The 16,335-nt window shown below is 40.5% G+C and overlaps 2 protein-coding genes across 2 annotated transcripts in view; both read right to left on the reverse strand.

Moving 5' to 3' along the window:
- LOC145454808 (solute carrier family 15 member 2-like) overlaps window positions 1-4,118 on the reverse strand; it is a 383,011-nt gene extending 378,893 nt beyond the window's left edge. The window contains exon 1 of the mRNA XM_080332798.1: window positions 4,106-4,118. The gene's annotated coding sequence lies outside the window, so the exon portion shown is untranslated. The remainder of the gene's footprint in view (window positions 1-4,105) is intronic.
- Window positions 15-8,368, reverse strand: LOC145454815 (uncharacterized). The gene is made up of 11 exons (XM_080332807.1): window positions 8,180-8,368; window positions 7,837-7,890; window positions 5,284-5,399; window positions 4,587-4,749; window positions 3,788-3,949; window positions 3,586-3,729; window positions 3,108-3,215; window positions 2,941-3,050; window positions 1,560-1,746; window positions 882-973; window positions 15-501 (listed from the first exon to the last, which is right to left on the reverse strand). Exons 1-11 carry the CDS (start codon window positions 8,262-8,264, stop codon window positions 361-363), a joined length of 1,362 nt encoding a protein of 453 aa, XP_080188933.1. The 5' UTR covers window positions 8,265-8,368; the 3' UTR covers window positions 15-360.
- Between the last annotated feature and the right edge of the window lie 7,967 nt (window positions 8,369-16,335).

A 16,335-nucleotide genomic window follows, 5' to 3' on the forward strand; every position in this document is an offset into this window, starting at 1 on the left:
AATGGAAGTTCGGATTCGCTGTATCCAGATGATTTATTGCACTTTCAAAATATAAAATCACGTAATCATATTCATTTCATCTATTAAGTTCTGCCGAAATAGGATTTATAAAAGACAGTCTAAAAATAATTAGCACATCGGTTTAATAGGGTGCGAACGTTCTGTTCGCGTTGATATTCGGTATCCGAACCTCGATAGGCCAGTGCGCGAACGAACTTGCGATCTACAGTACACTGTCATGTTCACAGTGTGAACAATGAACATACTTGTGGAATAGCCAGCTAGCGTGGCAACACTCTCAAATATAAACTCAGAACACTATATGCATAGTAGACAGAGGATAGCATTCCAAGCAGCCTCTCAGTCTTCGGCGTCAGTCATGGCAATGCTGTAGAAATCTTTGCGGGCGTTGTACTGGTTCACGCGAACTTTGTCGGGGTCTATATCGTCTCCTTCTCGGATTGCAGTGACGAAGTCGTCAGGTTCTGGCTCTTCGAGCGCCTGGAAAAGGTTGTTTCTTATGCAACCAGACTCGGGAATTCTAGTCGCCTTATTATAGACTTCTACTAATTAGAGCTAAATATACCTAGTGTCTAATTTCTGGTTTTCCTGAAAATGCTACATGGGACGTTGGGAAATGAGCCAAGCTCAGTGTACAGTCATTTGCCATCCTCGTGCTTATTACAATGAACTCTGTTTTGATAGGAACTGAAGTTGATTTTTGATGTGCTTTCTTTTTAATTCGGAAATTTATTCAATTCATAAGGGTCTGCATATTCAGCAATTGTAATCATATTCGGAAAAAAACTTTGTAGCAATCATTTTAATTCTGATCTAATTTGGGAAAGATGAAAATTTTCTATTTGTCAATCCATGTTTACCTCGTCGTACTCTCTCTCTATCTCGTCGGATATCTGTTGCGGGGGAACGCCGAAAGTGTACTCAGTCCCGTCTTCCATTTGAAGCGCCGCACCTTGGAAAATTTCCGCATTAGTTTGAAGATCGCATGTTCAATTAAGCCGGGAAGATGTTTTTTTACGTTGACTTAACCGACAGTACGATATTTTGTGAAAATACGATGAAAACAGACATACTGCGTTGTTGGCCAGTAATGAATTACCATTTGAAACTACCTACTTTAGCCTGACCTCCAGCACTTGAATTAGTTTATAAAATTACTACTTAAACTACTACTAACCCTAGATCAAAACTACTTACTATAGCCCTTTTCACATATTTCATCTTCTTCTTTCCTTTGACATGTCTTTAAAACTACTATTTTATACTTGTAACCGATTATAAATCAACGGTAATACTTTTACATCCACTTGAGCGCTAACGTTGATTACTTTGATGACCACATCTGAAGATGATTATCACATCGATTCACCCTCCCCGGGGTAATTTCCCATAAGGAACGGTATTTGGCTCATAAAATCTACAGCAATTGTCAGATCGAGCTGCAGCCGGTACCGTTGAACGTGAAATTTCACGGCGATTTCGACAATACCTAATATGTCAACAAACAAATCTCAAATATCTTCGAATATTCCGCTAACCATCGCCGTTTAAGGCTTGTTCCGATCTGTGAATCGACTCCGCGTCGCCCATGATCGGAGACCTCATTCCGTTTTTCTTATTGGACGAGAATTTCACGGATGACTTCATCGGAGGCGGGAGATTCTGTCGGATCTGTTCTATCGCGCGTTGCCGGTCGGCGGGCGACTGATACTGAGTGAGCAGGACCTGAAAAATGGCGATATTAGGATTATGAGCCTGGCTGAGGCCATAGATATACTGTCATACTATTGTGCTTCCAGCAGTGGAATCAGGCTTGGGACAGCTAGATAATTCATTTCTCGGCGTAGATCAGGAAGACAATGGGTATTTGAAAACTGCATTGTCCTACAAGCGTGGCCATGTCTGCTATTCTCTTTGGTCTATTAAGGTATTGCGCAATCCAAGATTTCGTGGCGCGCGATGGCGGGTAGATCGAATTCGCGAGTGGAGTAAGTCGCCGGCGCGACAGCAACGTAAATTTGGGGATTTAAAAAAGAGCCTCTAACCCAGGATAGTAGATATCCCATTGACTTGACCTCTCAAAACCATGTTATGTTGCCACAATAATAATTATTCTGGCCCCCATGAAAATTCACCAACAAGTTGCTGCAATATTGATAAATCAAGAACAAAATTAGAAAAACTCTCAAAGAGCCATAACTTACACCCAAAAGAGCCATATATGGCTCGCGAACCATAGGTTACGGACCACTGAATTAGACTAATCAGAGCGAAATACTGGTAATCTTATCCGAATCTAATTTGTTAAATGTTTCCATGCCCTCATTTTTATTCTAATACAACTTCTGGTTTTCCTGTAAATGCCACATGAGAACTGTATACTGTGAAACGAGCCAAGCTCTGTGAACAGACAGTTGCCATTCTCGTGCGTATTTGGATGAACTCTGACTTGATACGAACTGAACTTGGTTGTTGTTGTATTCCATTCAAATTAGGAATTGAATTCAATTTCCGAGTTTCCGCGAATTCAGCAATCCCAATTCAAATCTAATTTGCAATCAAACATGTAGCTATACCTCTAACTCCGATCTAATACCAAAACCTTTAAAAAAATCCAGCTGTTAAACTCTGGACCCCAGTTTTCCGATTCACTGCGGAGGCGGGAAAAGACGTTGATTGGAAGTGGAAAATGAAATGTCTTTTAAGTACTGAGTAGTTTCCAGTAATAGATTCAATTCAATTTCTACTCAATTACATGTAGAAGTAGTGCAAGCAGGAAAATCCTACAATGAATACTCCGAAGTGAAGGTACATCGTTACTCAATGGCCCTGCTTCACTGACGCCAAAATATATTTTTCGTATAGTTTTTAGCGAACTTACTTTTATCTAACAAATTCTTCTATGGCTACATTAGGTACCTGAGGAATATGGGATATGACGTCATTGTGCGAGTACAGTTCCGCGCGCATCGTGTGGTCCGTGATTACGAAAATGGTCGGAATGTGCAGCTCGACGATTTTCCGTAGCCCTGAAAGTACAGAGGCGATGAAATATACGGACGGGTCGATCGCGGGAGCAGGCTTACCTTCGTTGAAGCAGTACATGCACCAGTCGTGCGTCATGTAAGAGGGGCTGAACACTACCACGAGTCGTCGGCAACGGTTGATGTTCGACCGGAGTTTAGGACTATATTCTGGAAGAAAAGATTACAAAGTTTCGGCAAATACTCAATCGCAGTTGACGCATAACATGTTGCGAGTTAATTTACCGACCGTTCGATTTCAAAGGGTGAAAATGAGTCAAGCACACCATTCCTTATGGAGATATATACCAGGGGTGTAATGGTGCACCACCTTTTGGGATTTCTTGAGTTGATACACTAGAACTGAACCGAGTACACCCCTGGGATATATCCATAGGTGCATTTGACTCATTTTCACCCATTGGAAGGGTGTAAAAAGCACGACTTGATACCTAAAATTTATAATTGTGCTGGTCACATTATTTTTTTCATTTTCAAATCCCTGTACGAACAGCTTAAAGCACAGTAAACCGACTTTTACCTAATTTCGGCAGAATATTCTTGTTGTCCGCCAGCAGCTTATAGTGACATTTCTTCTGTAAAACGTCAAAAACTAGCGATTCCACGAATTTACGGTCGATTTCGGTGTACCCGGTCGATACATAGGCGTCGAATTCTTTACCGTCTGAAATATAAATGGGGTTCGTTAGCATACTCGTGTAGCACGTCGACAAAGTGATCACCTTTTCCATCGTTAGCCTTGAAGGTGTCGCGGAAACACAGGCCGACTTTAGACTTGTTTCTTCTCAAGCAGTATAGTGACACAACAAGAAATAAGACGATCACGATAATGACGATAACAGCCCCTGCTCCACCGTTTCCAGAAGTCGGAGTTTTTTCGATAGCTGAAAATTGATGATCGTTATTATCGAGGAAACGGAAATTCGGCGTGACCAGGTTTTGACAACTAGAAAATTTCCAGGCTTTTCTAAAATATCTTCGAACTAGATTTACTCAATTCGCAAAATCTCGTAAATTGAAATATATTTCGAATTAGAAAGAAATACAACCAAACCGAGTTGAGTTCATACCAAATCAGACTGCATTCTGATAAGGAAGGTTGGACGAAAAGAAAATACTCAGCTTTTCCAAATTATATAATTAGAATTAGAAATATTACTTCACAATTTTTTCCAAATTAGATTAGAATTAAAATTACTGAATTCGATGAGAATTTAGAATTTGAATCAAATTTAGTTCATATTAAATCTGAGAGCACGAGAATGGCAAACGTCTGTACACCGAGCTTGGCTCGTTTGCGCACTATACAGTTCACCTGCAGGAAAACCAGAAGTTGGATTAGAATTGAAATTAGAGCATAGAAACATTTCACAAATTAGATTAGAATTGGATTATCGACATTTCTCGCTAATGAGCTTAATTAGATAACTAGAATTATATATTCGACCAAGTTTGGATTACATTAGGATTGGATCGTGGTCAAGACAAGAATGTCGATTTCCAATCACTAATCAAACTCACCAGTAACGCTGATACTTTCTGAGCATTTGTGCGGCGCATCGTCAGCGCACACGTACGTCTGCGGATCGGTGCGGTTGAACGATGCTATTGTGATACTGTCGTCAGAAATGTTGATCCTATCGGAAGACGAAATTTCTTTGCAATTTTCGTTGTCGAACCATTTCTGTTAAAACATGATCACTATATAGCATACTCCCTGGAAAAGAGGGGTTCTCAAAATGAGGTCTATGGAGCTACCGACTGGTCGTAAATTTCTACTCGGTTACAAGTAGAACTAGCGATTTCCAAGAAAGCAAAGAGTAAGTATTATTGGTAGGGTTGCATTTAAAACAAATGTTTTAAAATAATACATTTGAAAAGTTGAGTTTTTCAAACGTGGTATAACTATGCCATAATTATGTAAATACTCCCGAAAAACATGCAGTTTGAGCTTACGGACGATTTGCTCAAGTCTGTCACAAGTATGGATGAAAAATATATAATAAAAACATGTTTTAAACAAATGCCATGCTTTAAACATGTCCGTTTCAAATGATTTTTGTTTTAAAGGCTACCCTAATTCTAGGCCAAGAAAGCGCAAAACGGCATATACGTAAAAATAAGTGCAATATCCATAAGGATTGCTGAATTTGCAGCGTTTTCACCCGTTAGAATGTGCGTGAAAGTTTTACCTAAAAACTTCATTGCAGCTACTCACCAAACTCACTTGTCCTTTGCACGTACAACTGATGACAACGTTCTCTCCGTACGTCACCTGCACATGATGATTTCGAGTAACGTTATGACAATCATAAACGGCTCTTGTCAATCTACCTGAAAGTCAAAGTGCCTGCTTATTGGTACAGTACAGCTGATACTGGACGAGTGAGAAATAACGATAGCCGTGTATATAGTGTACATATATTCAAAGTAATCATTCATGCTACGCGAGTAGCTGTAGAAAATGAATGTACTCGAATGTGCTACTATCTACTGTGCACTTCGATTGCTTTTCATTGAGTGTGCAATGTGCATGCCTCTTGTTTACATCGCCTATGTCCAGACGGGTGTCCGATTTCAAAGACAACGCCAAGTCGTTTCGACACTTCCTATCTTTTCATTGTATCGCAATCTTGCGCTGTATTGATCTAATGAATTTTTTTAATAATAAAGTGATCTGAAGCCTCACACCAAGTATAGTCGAATATCGTATGCCCCGGTTAACGCATTTTATACCATAAATTTTGTGCTGAGAGTCTAATTGAGCACAAAAAATCATGCGTGATTTGTAAAATCAGCGGTAAGTAGAGCGTTGATGATGTAGTCAATCAGTCAATCAGGTTTATTAATATTTTCATCGTTTCAAAACATCACAAGACTGCGATACAATGAAAAGATAGGAAGGTGTCGAAACAACTTGGAGTAGCCATTAAGATCAGATACCCACCTTAGCCTATAGGCGAAGTAAATAAGAGGCATGCACACTGAATGAACAGTAATGCAGAGAATATAAGACGCAAGCGACAAAATGAGGTGGCGGAGGGCGAGGTCGATGTTAGGTCGTGGTCCGGTAATCCCGAAGACTGGCTAGTATTGATTTAGAAGAAATTGCTTGTATTTCGACTTGAATGCGGACATGCTCGACGACTGTCGGATAGCCGGCGAGATGCTGTTCCACAATTGGGGTCCGGCATACTTGATAGAGCAATGCGTTTTCTTGTATTCAGTCCTGATCATATGGTAGTTGTTCTTCGATGACGCGCGTGTGCTGTACTTGTGCGCTTTTGTCTCCGAGGTGAAGTAGTTGTTGAAATTTGTATTCGAGCAAAAAATTGAATTTAGAACTAGACAACATCCGAAAATCCTTACTTGATAACGGTTACCCTGAACACGTCATCAACCGCGACACGGAGAGGAAAATAACGCAATTTAACGCGGAAAAGTCAACAGAGCCTACCGAACGAATAAGAAAAGATGTTTACATTTATCTACCATGGATTGGTCCTATTTCCATCCGATTTGAAATGCAATTGATTTCTGCGGTCAATAAGTGTTGTGACACAGTGAAGACCAACGTGATTTTTACGACAACGCAACTGCTCCCAACAACATGTAAATTGTAAAGACGTGCTTCCTACCAGTGGCGTATATAGGAGCATATGCTGCCGCCCATGGCCTTCGTTTAAAATGCCGACCAAATTTGGAAGTTACGTTCGTTTTAATTATATTTACTGGAAATCTTGTGTTGACAAATAAAAATGTCATCACCTTTCACACTTTCATTTGTGTGTCTTGGAGTCTACTTTTATCAAAATACACAAGCCAAGGCTGTGTCAACAAAAGGAGTTCGTGTACCATCTAAAAATAGTACATTGAACGCTCTTTTATTCGAAATTTCATGCTGGTGACGTCATATTTTGAGCTCGATTGTTGATATACAATGTTCTTTCCAATTTTCTACTATAGTTGCTGACAATTACCCCTGACGAGTGTCAGCCGAAAATATTCGGGTTCATTTCAATAGGTATGAATATACTATTCAATTGTATACCGAAGTTCTGTACCTCCAAGAAGCTCTTCGTATATGTATGTGTCGACACTTTTATATAGGTATTACATATTATTAAGGTATATTTGGAAGTCGTGAGACATAAGGCAGATGCGTATAGGATATAATTGTGTTTGCTGAGGTAGATAGCTCTACGAAAGAGGGTTTTGTGAATCGATTTACAAGACTGACCCCGCCAATACTGCGGATTGCTGCCACAAAAGCACGTGTAATTTCGAAACTATATTTTGTTAGTGATACACGAGTATCGCCCTTACGGCGACTTCACTCGTGAAGATGACGGAATTCGATACAAGGATTTTTCTCTCGTTGACGACGAAATCTAAATGCGAGGTAAAACCAGGTCTGGAATAGTATTGTTTTGCATACTTAGAAATGGCTATTTCTACTTACTTAGAGCAGAAATTTACGACATGACTTCAACTTCTGCTTGGGTACCAATACGATGACCACTTTCGACCAGATCTGGCAAATAGCCAAAACGCATTTGAATCTCTGATTCATTTCCAGAATAAATATTTTGAAGGACTTATGAGACCAATCGGAAAACGGTAGATGGCTTTATGCCACGTGAAAAGTTTCTTATACCGATACCAGAATCTTATCTCCTAGCGACTAAAGATTGTAAAGAATGAGCAAGTTATGCCGTTGATGTCATATGTGCTTAGTGTCAAACCTATCCAACCTGACTTCGTTCCTCACCTTTTGACTTTGTAAAGAGCTTTGCTTCACCGATTTCATCAATGCTGGAAAAATCTGAAAGACGCAAACTTCGTCAATTGTTTGATATGTTATTTTATACCGTGAGGACTGATGAGGAGAATCAACTTGACTCAACCCACGGCTCAGTTCATCAGCTTTATATCACGCCATCACTAGCCTATCGTCGCGGCCCTCGCAGCCATAACCGACTATAGATAAACGCAATTGAATAGTATATAATATGAATATAATATTCAATTGTATATTGAAGTTCTGTACCTACAATAATAACCTCTTCACATAATAAGATAAGTCAAAAACACACGAACCCGAAAAGGCCTACCTTCAGTCTGTCTCAGAATTTGCATACGTGATCCCTTTGTGAAGCACACGATGCATAATCCGGTGAGTAACAGGTGGCGCAACATGACCCAACAACTCTACCTACATGTTCCACGTTATTTCAACTGTGAAACGCAGCGGAATATAAAGGCTGTAAATTTGAAAGCTTTTTGCAGTACGATGGCTGAACAGTGAACAGTGAACAGTGAACAAAAATATCACTGCTGAACTCAACGTAATCAGACCTGTACAAAGTACTGGGTTTTCAAAATGCGCAACTATAACTAATAACTGATAATACGATTTGTTGCATTGTATTGCAAATGAGCTAAGAAATGTTGGAGTTAAAATCGAGTAGTTAGTTGACTGCAGTGTAAACCGTAGTTTGTAGAGGCCCGAACTTGAGGATCGAAATCGAACATAATGTTACAATTAAAAAAAAATCGTTATTACGCTCACATTACCGGACCACGAACTGACATATCTCATATATCGACTTCGCTTGCCGAAAAATGCCAGTTTATTTCATCTCCTTGTCCTGTTTATGTATGCTATCTTCTGCTATAGTTTTCATTCCGTGTGTATGCCTCTTCCTTCCATATCTTACAAGGTGGCTGTCTAATTGAAAGACTAGTCCTAGTCCTTTGACCACTTCCTATCCCTTGTGTTTTGAAATTATGAAATTGTGAGTGAACTATTTATGCATCGGGCCTCCCTGCTGCAGGGATACGATATAAAACAACCCATTTTTATACTGGTCAGTGGTCACACATCATATACAAATAGTTATGCTGTGCTATGCTTTGTATCGGTTTCAAATCACTGCATCATTGTCATCTAGTCCCCGTCATTCTTGTATACATTTCACTACGATTCCAACCGAAACAGACCGATATGGGGCTAATCGATCGTTTAATTACTTCCTCCATGTGTTCTGCCATTATTCTCAGGTTAGAAACATTCCCAGGCCCTCAGAACACATAGCCTGTTTTCTAATGAACTGCGCGTATAGCCTAAAGTATAGGCTACCTAACCTCACCTTTGCGTGATTGCTGATTACAACTTCCTCTAGCGACAATAGACATTTTAACTTCAAATATATTAGAAAAAGTGATTGCCAATAATGAAAACACGTAGCGCACGTGATAACATACATTCTCATAATCACGGATGCTGGATATTTTAGATCTGAGTATTTTGGGACTAATCAATGCGACTTTGATTTTTTAGAGTGAATTATCTACTAAATCTAACCAATTCTCTTGCATCATAAACTTGTAGATGTTTGCCTTCAGCTATTGTTTCCATCTCAAATACTATCCGTGACATTGCAAGCAAGAGGGTGTTGTCGTAAAACGAAAAACCGCTAAACCTGATCCGACCCCTAAAACTGATTTCGGATCAAGTCGGACCTAATGAAATCTCGTGTCTTTGGCATGTCTGTAACGAGTGCCAGCTCTATAGTAAATTGAGAAAACTCATCAAAAGTGGATTGGATACTCTGGAATTTCGGAGCCGTAAGGCATACAATTTCAAGTAGCGGTGCACGCACACAGAGGTCGCATGCCTATATGAATCACGCTTTGCGCACTGTTGCGACATTGGTAGATGGAATGCAGTAAACATTTAGGCCTCGTGAACAGGTAAAGTCATAAACCATCTATATGAAAAGAGACAGTCAGATTCTATACATAATCCAAGTTGGAAATCATCCATTGCGGACTTATCGCGAATTATAAAAACAACAACCCAAGGACAGTAAGAAAATAATTAATAGCGATAATACTGTATCATGAACTAGCAGCGACGTATAATTTCTACATAAGACGGCATATAATTATCGTACTGATACGAACCAAATTACACAATTCGTAAGCAATGCAAGTCAATAAATGAACTGGTCTATAAAATGTAACAAAATCTCGCCTAATGTCATATATTTTGATATAAGTATAATACATTATCCAGAACATCGGGAAATTCACTGTAATGAACAGCAAGCCTACGACATTGGAAATTCGCAGCCTAAGTGACCTCCACCAGTAACTCACGGACACGCACAGCATGAAAGTCAACACCGATCTCACGAAACGTCACCTACGTACACACCGAGCGATATCGCCAAGAGTTGAATAAACATTCGAATCCATTGCCTATTCTATACAGATATGACCGCTACGCAAATTCTTTGAATTCAACAGGTAAGAACCAGCCAACCAACTTTCAGAAAATATATATAAACTGCGACCTAAGCGATGACACCATTTTCACGCAAACAGAGTTGGACTTGTTTCTTCCCTCATGTAGTATTCTTGATTTTCAACTGTGATATTGCTATCCCCACTCGATCTGCCACTCATAATAAATCTCATCGCACCATTTATCATTAGCAATCTACCATCTTCCTCCATTCATCACGTAACGTGAATATCCAAGCTACAAACCAGAACCCAGACGAATTGTTCGTAAACTCTGCGTACCCTAGAGCAGACTATTGGCCTGGGGACGAGACAGCTAACGATTATTTCGTGCGCGGACTTTTGCAAACTAATAGACAGTTAGATACGTCGCTTACCGACGCTTGGGGGCCGAGCAGTGTGTATCGCTAATAACTATTGTCTCATTATTCAATGCGCGCTCAAGACAAATTAATTGTTTGTTTTTGTCTCACCAGCGAAATATGAGAGACAATGATTACAAATTTGCGCTATGGAGAGAGAAGATACGACCTAATAATGTTCACGTCATATTCATACTTTAATTCGCGTATAACAGTACTTTCTTAAACTCTAACCTCACAAGCTAGAATAATCGCACGAATAAATCAGTTTCTGACAAGTACTCTATTCACTAGACTTGAGCATATCCCCGCAGTTTTATTTTACCGACAAATATTGGATTTTTGAGCCGATACTGCTAATATAGCACCTTCACCGATATTCAAAATATGTGGTATCTACCTTAACTGTCAAATCCAAAACTTCGGAGCATTTGTTTGAACCAGTGACGTGCGGTCGGGTGAGACGCTGTCTCACCTTTCGTCAGGACGAGTAGCCTAATAGAAACTTGTGAAAACCTTCAATGATTATATTGATGATTTCCGTCGATGTTCCCGAATAACTAAATTTGAACATTTTTTTCATCCAACATCACCAATTTTCATATTTATTGTTAGAAAAATACAGCGCGTAAGGAGGGGTGTTTAAAATAACTGGTATCAAGAAAATGCTATTGTCGCACTGATTCTGAAAATGAACAATGTCAGAGCACCAGAACCCCCTCGAATTCTCCAAAGAATGAGAAATACGACTTTATTACGTACAAGGACAGCGTCGAGAACAATGGCCAGGTGAGGCACAGACGAATCTGCCTCACTCAGCGCGGTTCAGTGAAGCACAGTGAAACGCGCTATCGATTTCGGACAAGTCGTAATGCGGAGCAAATACATTCCTCTACTGATGATGCGTTGTTGTTGTTTTTAGCATTTACGATGTTTTTCGACTGTAATGGTCTGGTCATATACACCAGGCCGACGACATTAGGATCTATCTGCCGACTTGTTGCACGACCCGCTTCTAGGCTTTTTGTAAGACACCGCTTACGCGGAACAGATGAAGAGGAGCAGCCGATATAGCCTGCGTGTGAAGATGGCTAATGTGATAAGAAACAGGTAAGCCACTCATCAGTTTACCTTGTAGGTTATATTTGCGAACCTTCCAAGAAAATCTACATCCCCAATCATGAATCTAACCAGTGTGTCAGTGCCTCGACCACCAGCCGTGAACCTCACCGCACGTCACTGGTTTGAACAGCAATGGACGCGAAATATATTTGAAATAATAGGTTACAACTGGACGCCTGTAAGCTGTAAGAAATAGATCAATATTTCCAGTCTACCAGTCGCAGATTATAGTAGGCTACCCTGACTCCCTGCTACCATGTTGTTACGTCACGAAAATCGCAGATATTTTTTACCTCCAATGGCCAATATCGATACAATCGGCCGGGGCCTGCGAGTTCAATATCAAGACCATGGTTTGTTTAGCTTTACTGTTCGCAATATCGCTATATTCTCACATCAATTGAAGAAAGAAATGCGACCATTTCATCAATATAAATTAGACGCGGAACTGGAGGAAAAATGATATGAATTCAGAGATGCCGTGATGCATCGTCGGCACAAATCACACATATTCAAATGGGAAACCATCAGTAGGGCACAATGATTTGAGTTGAGTAGTGATGTGAGAGATTATTTTTTGAGTATTGAAATTATACACTCCTTGCCGCTAATAGTTAATTTATCAACGATAAAATTATAGCTTCGGTACTATTTTCCAATCTTGGAAGCCTCGATTTTTCTTATCGGATCATACGAATGTAGTACAAAGCTACGTATAGGAGATTACAAGTGTGAAGTCGTGGCGATCGACCTCAACCCACAGCATTGTCACAAAGTGCAATGAAAAAGGTATGGTAGGGTTACCGTACGTCCTCTTTTTATACTTTTTTGAAAGTGTCCTCGGAGGTCGCCCAAATGTCGTCTTTTTTGAGAATATTGTGTAAATATATAGGGTAAAATTCGAATGAGATACAATAAAACAGCACTGACTGAAGTAATTACGCTCCGGCGGATATTTCGGGAGCTGAGCCGGAAAGTTGTTATCGTCGAAAAAAAGTCAAATTATCTCATGTCAAATGTTACGTATTTGAACTTTTGACATCACTTATACTAGGCCAGTGATTCTGGCCAACATATGACTAACCCCTGGTAGGGCTACGCTAATTTTAGAGCCGTCGTGGAACCCGAAATTTTTCTCGAGTCATAAAAATTCAGTTTTACACAGTAACACAGTTAGTGATACGCCGAAGCGTAGGCTATTTAAAGGAATAAAGGTAACGTGATTATGATTTTGTCCGCCTTGTGCGTCCTATATAAGCACCGCTGCTGTTCCCGAAGTTAAATCTATGCCCGATTCTAAGAATCGACATACTTGACTCTCCTGCCTCCGACAATTATATGTTATTCAGGATGACCACAGTTCATGAATTCTCGTTAATGTTTCTGACGCGTGTGCGTTATCATTAAATCAGTAGGCTACTTGATTTGTTGTAAACATATATTATGTTTTATGTTCATGTAATTGTTCACTATAAATAAATAATTAGGCTAGTTTTCGCTTATAAATCCCAATTTTACTACGGGGCGGCCCGTGAACTCGGATGTTGAATGTGGCCCTCTAGCTGAAAAGTTTGCCCGGCCCTTATCTAGTCAGATTGCAAGGACAGGACTATATTCGGTGCCGACTATATTTCGACGACAAAGCTCGCATATAAATATCGAAAGTTTTGGCCAACCAGCGACGGTTATTTTGACCAAGGTTTTGTCGCCGCTGCTAATTTTGGCACCGCACTCTCCAAGGGGTATGTTGGCCATAACTTCACGTTTCCATGTGTCCCGAGGCAGGAGTTAGCCTTGAAATGAATGTGTCTCATAGGCCCGCACCCGCTCGTTGCACATCGCCTACGGCACACTGAAGCATCCAAACGGTCTTCAACGGCGTTTTCCAAAGAAACCAGTCGAATAAATTAACAAGATAGCGTAATAATGGAGAGTTCGGCTTCTTGATCGGTAGGACGTGTGTTCCATCCCCAAAGATATGTTCGTAAAACTGGTATCCATGGCTTCCCCGACTGGCGCTCAGCATTACCGGGATATCATGGTGGGTGATGCAAGACTTAAAAAGCCTTATAAGTGTTAAGCCGTGGTAATCATGTTGTGTTATCATTGAGATGTTTTTTTCTAGACTGTCCGGTAAGGTAGGTTGCACGTGGGGGATGGAGAACAGTTTTGGTCTGGCTGGAGGTGCTGGTTGCGAGCGACTATGTCGGGGCTTGAAGTTGAAGTAGGCCTAATAGTTCGAGTGGGGTAGTACAGTAGGAAGTGCCTAGGGCTGACATGGCTAATGGGGTTCGTGCATTGATTTATGTGTGTAACTTTGGTATTGTGCCAATGTGTCTGTTTTGCGATGTCATGTCGTTATAGCAATATGCGTATAAAGCAATGCGGATTTGTGTTGCCGGTGCGCGCGACCGTGGAAAGGCGAGGTTCGAGCCCACGAACACGACGAAGTTCCTGTTATGTTTTTGCATGCCGTATCCGGGACGCTACACAGGACTATAGAGAGAGAGAGAGATATGATATTCTTTTTCGCCTGCACCATCGAGATGCTTTGACGACGGAGTTGCGATACGGCCCCATGAGGTCATCTAGTCTGCGCCCCCGGTTTTTTTTCTCCTCCATGCTATCCGTGATTGCTGTGCGCCTAGCGGGATAGCTGCGGATACCAATTTTCGAGTCTTTGGTATGACCCTGCTTGCACCTTCGTTGCCCAGCGTCGCATGCACATCATGTATACCAGAGGTCTCAAACACGCGGCCCGCGGGCCGCATGCGGCCCCCGAGACCATTTTGTGCGGCCCGCGACGGCATTTTGGTTTTCGCTGTATTCGACAATATTCAACTACCAATCTCTTTTTTAATTTGAGAACTTAAAATTCGCTCTGAAACTACTCCAGAAGCCTGAAACTACTCATCAAACTTCATTATTGCATCACTTTCAAAAGTTACCACGCAGTGGAAGATCAACAATTACGTGACATTACTTGTTCATGATGATAAAACATGACCCGTTGATGATTCGTGACTGAAAATTGTGATTTGGACTTGGCCGCGACCTTCTGTAGAATTACTCGAACTCGTACTCGTCGCGCCAAACGTTACAATCGGAGAAGAACTTTTGTGACTTAGAATGCCGTGACTTGGTATAACCACGGACGCAACAAACTATCAAACTGGTATGAGAAACAGCAAAATATCAAAAGTTCGTAGCTTGCGTTGCGTAGCTTATTTAGATATCTACGCAGGTCGGTATGGCAACCGCCATTGACATTGTGTTGCCCGTTTGATGTATAGTTGGTTACATTCTGTGTCATATTGGCTATCTTTTATATGTTATTATCGCCAATTAAATGTGGCGAGTATTAAGTAGTCGTAGCCTATGCTTCACAGCTGTAACACCAATGGATTCTTCGGCGCTTGCACATTTCTACTGCTACGGCACAGTATTCATTATGTTCAAGTTGTTATTGATCTGTTCCATTTCGAAGGTAAATCTAACGCTGATTATATTTGACTTTGGTAATATCATGATCAATATAGCCCATCAGGAGTAGGCCTATGCCCGAAACCCGGATTAGGCTGTACTGTTCCGATGCTCTGATATCAGATCAATCTTTGTAAAATTCTTAAATTCTACCTATAATTGTGGCACGTCAAATGTCCACTAGCTGCAAAATTATAACGCGACAGCTTTTACGATGTCCTGATGCATTTGCACTGTCGCATGGGGTCTACAACTAAATATTTTGACAAACTATGCCTAGTACAGCAACAATCTCATTCAAATATTTAAAAATGTGATTTTTGTCGTGCCAGGCGTGTATTCACAATAGTAAATCACATTTTCACGATGCGTGTGGAATGTGCGTCTGCAAGGTCCCGTCAAATATAAGGCCTACTTGAAAATACATTGAATTCCCCTATTATTGGTGCTGCGGCCCGCGGCGCCATCAAAAAGCAGGAAATTGGCCCGCGAGCACATTTGAGACCTTTGATGTATACTCTAATAATGGTGTGCATATGCATTATGCACGGATCTTGAGTATGTATAATGTTTGTATATGTATAATGTATATGTATGACTCAGTGTATATGCCGCAAAAACATCAAAGACAAAATTATACAACGTCATATTCCTAAATCTTATCAAGAATTCAAACCAATTAGCGAAATACAGAGGTCAGCACATATTCATGATCAAAAGCCCTATATTCTCTGCGTCTTTGTTTATTGGCTATAGTAGGGTTACCAAACACAGTTATTTTCGATATGCAAATGAATTCAACAAATATTACATAGCCTACATTTTAACTATGGTTACCATATTTGAGATCCGAAAAAAGCGGACACTTTTCAAAAATTCTGAAAGCTCCAGTACCGGCTAAGAAACTGGGGAATTCGAAAATTTTTCTACCGATGGTAATGTAATGTGAACTAAAAAAAGGTCATCATTTTTATCGACTCCCGCATTATACC

This window comes from Botryllus schlosseri, chromosome 13, assembly GCF_051294905.1.
Source record: "Botryllus schlosseri isolate E-star chromosome 13, Bs_hap1, whole genome shotgun sequence".
Classification (NCBI taxonomy): domain Eukaryota; kingdom Metazoa; phylum Chordata; class Ascidiacea; order Stolidobranchia; family Styelidae; genus Botryllus; species Botryllus schlosseri.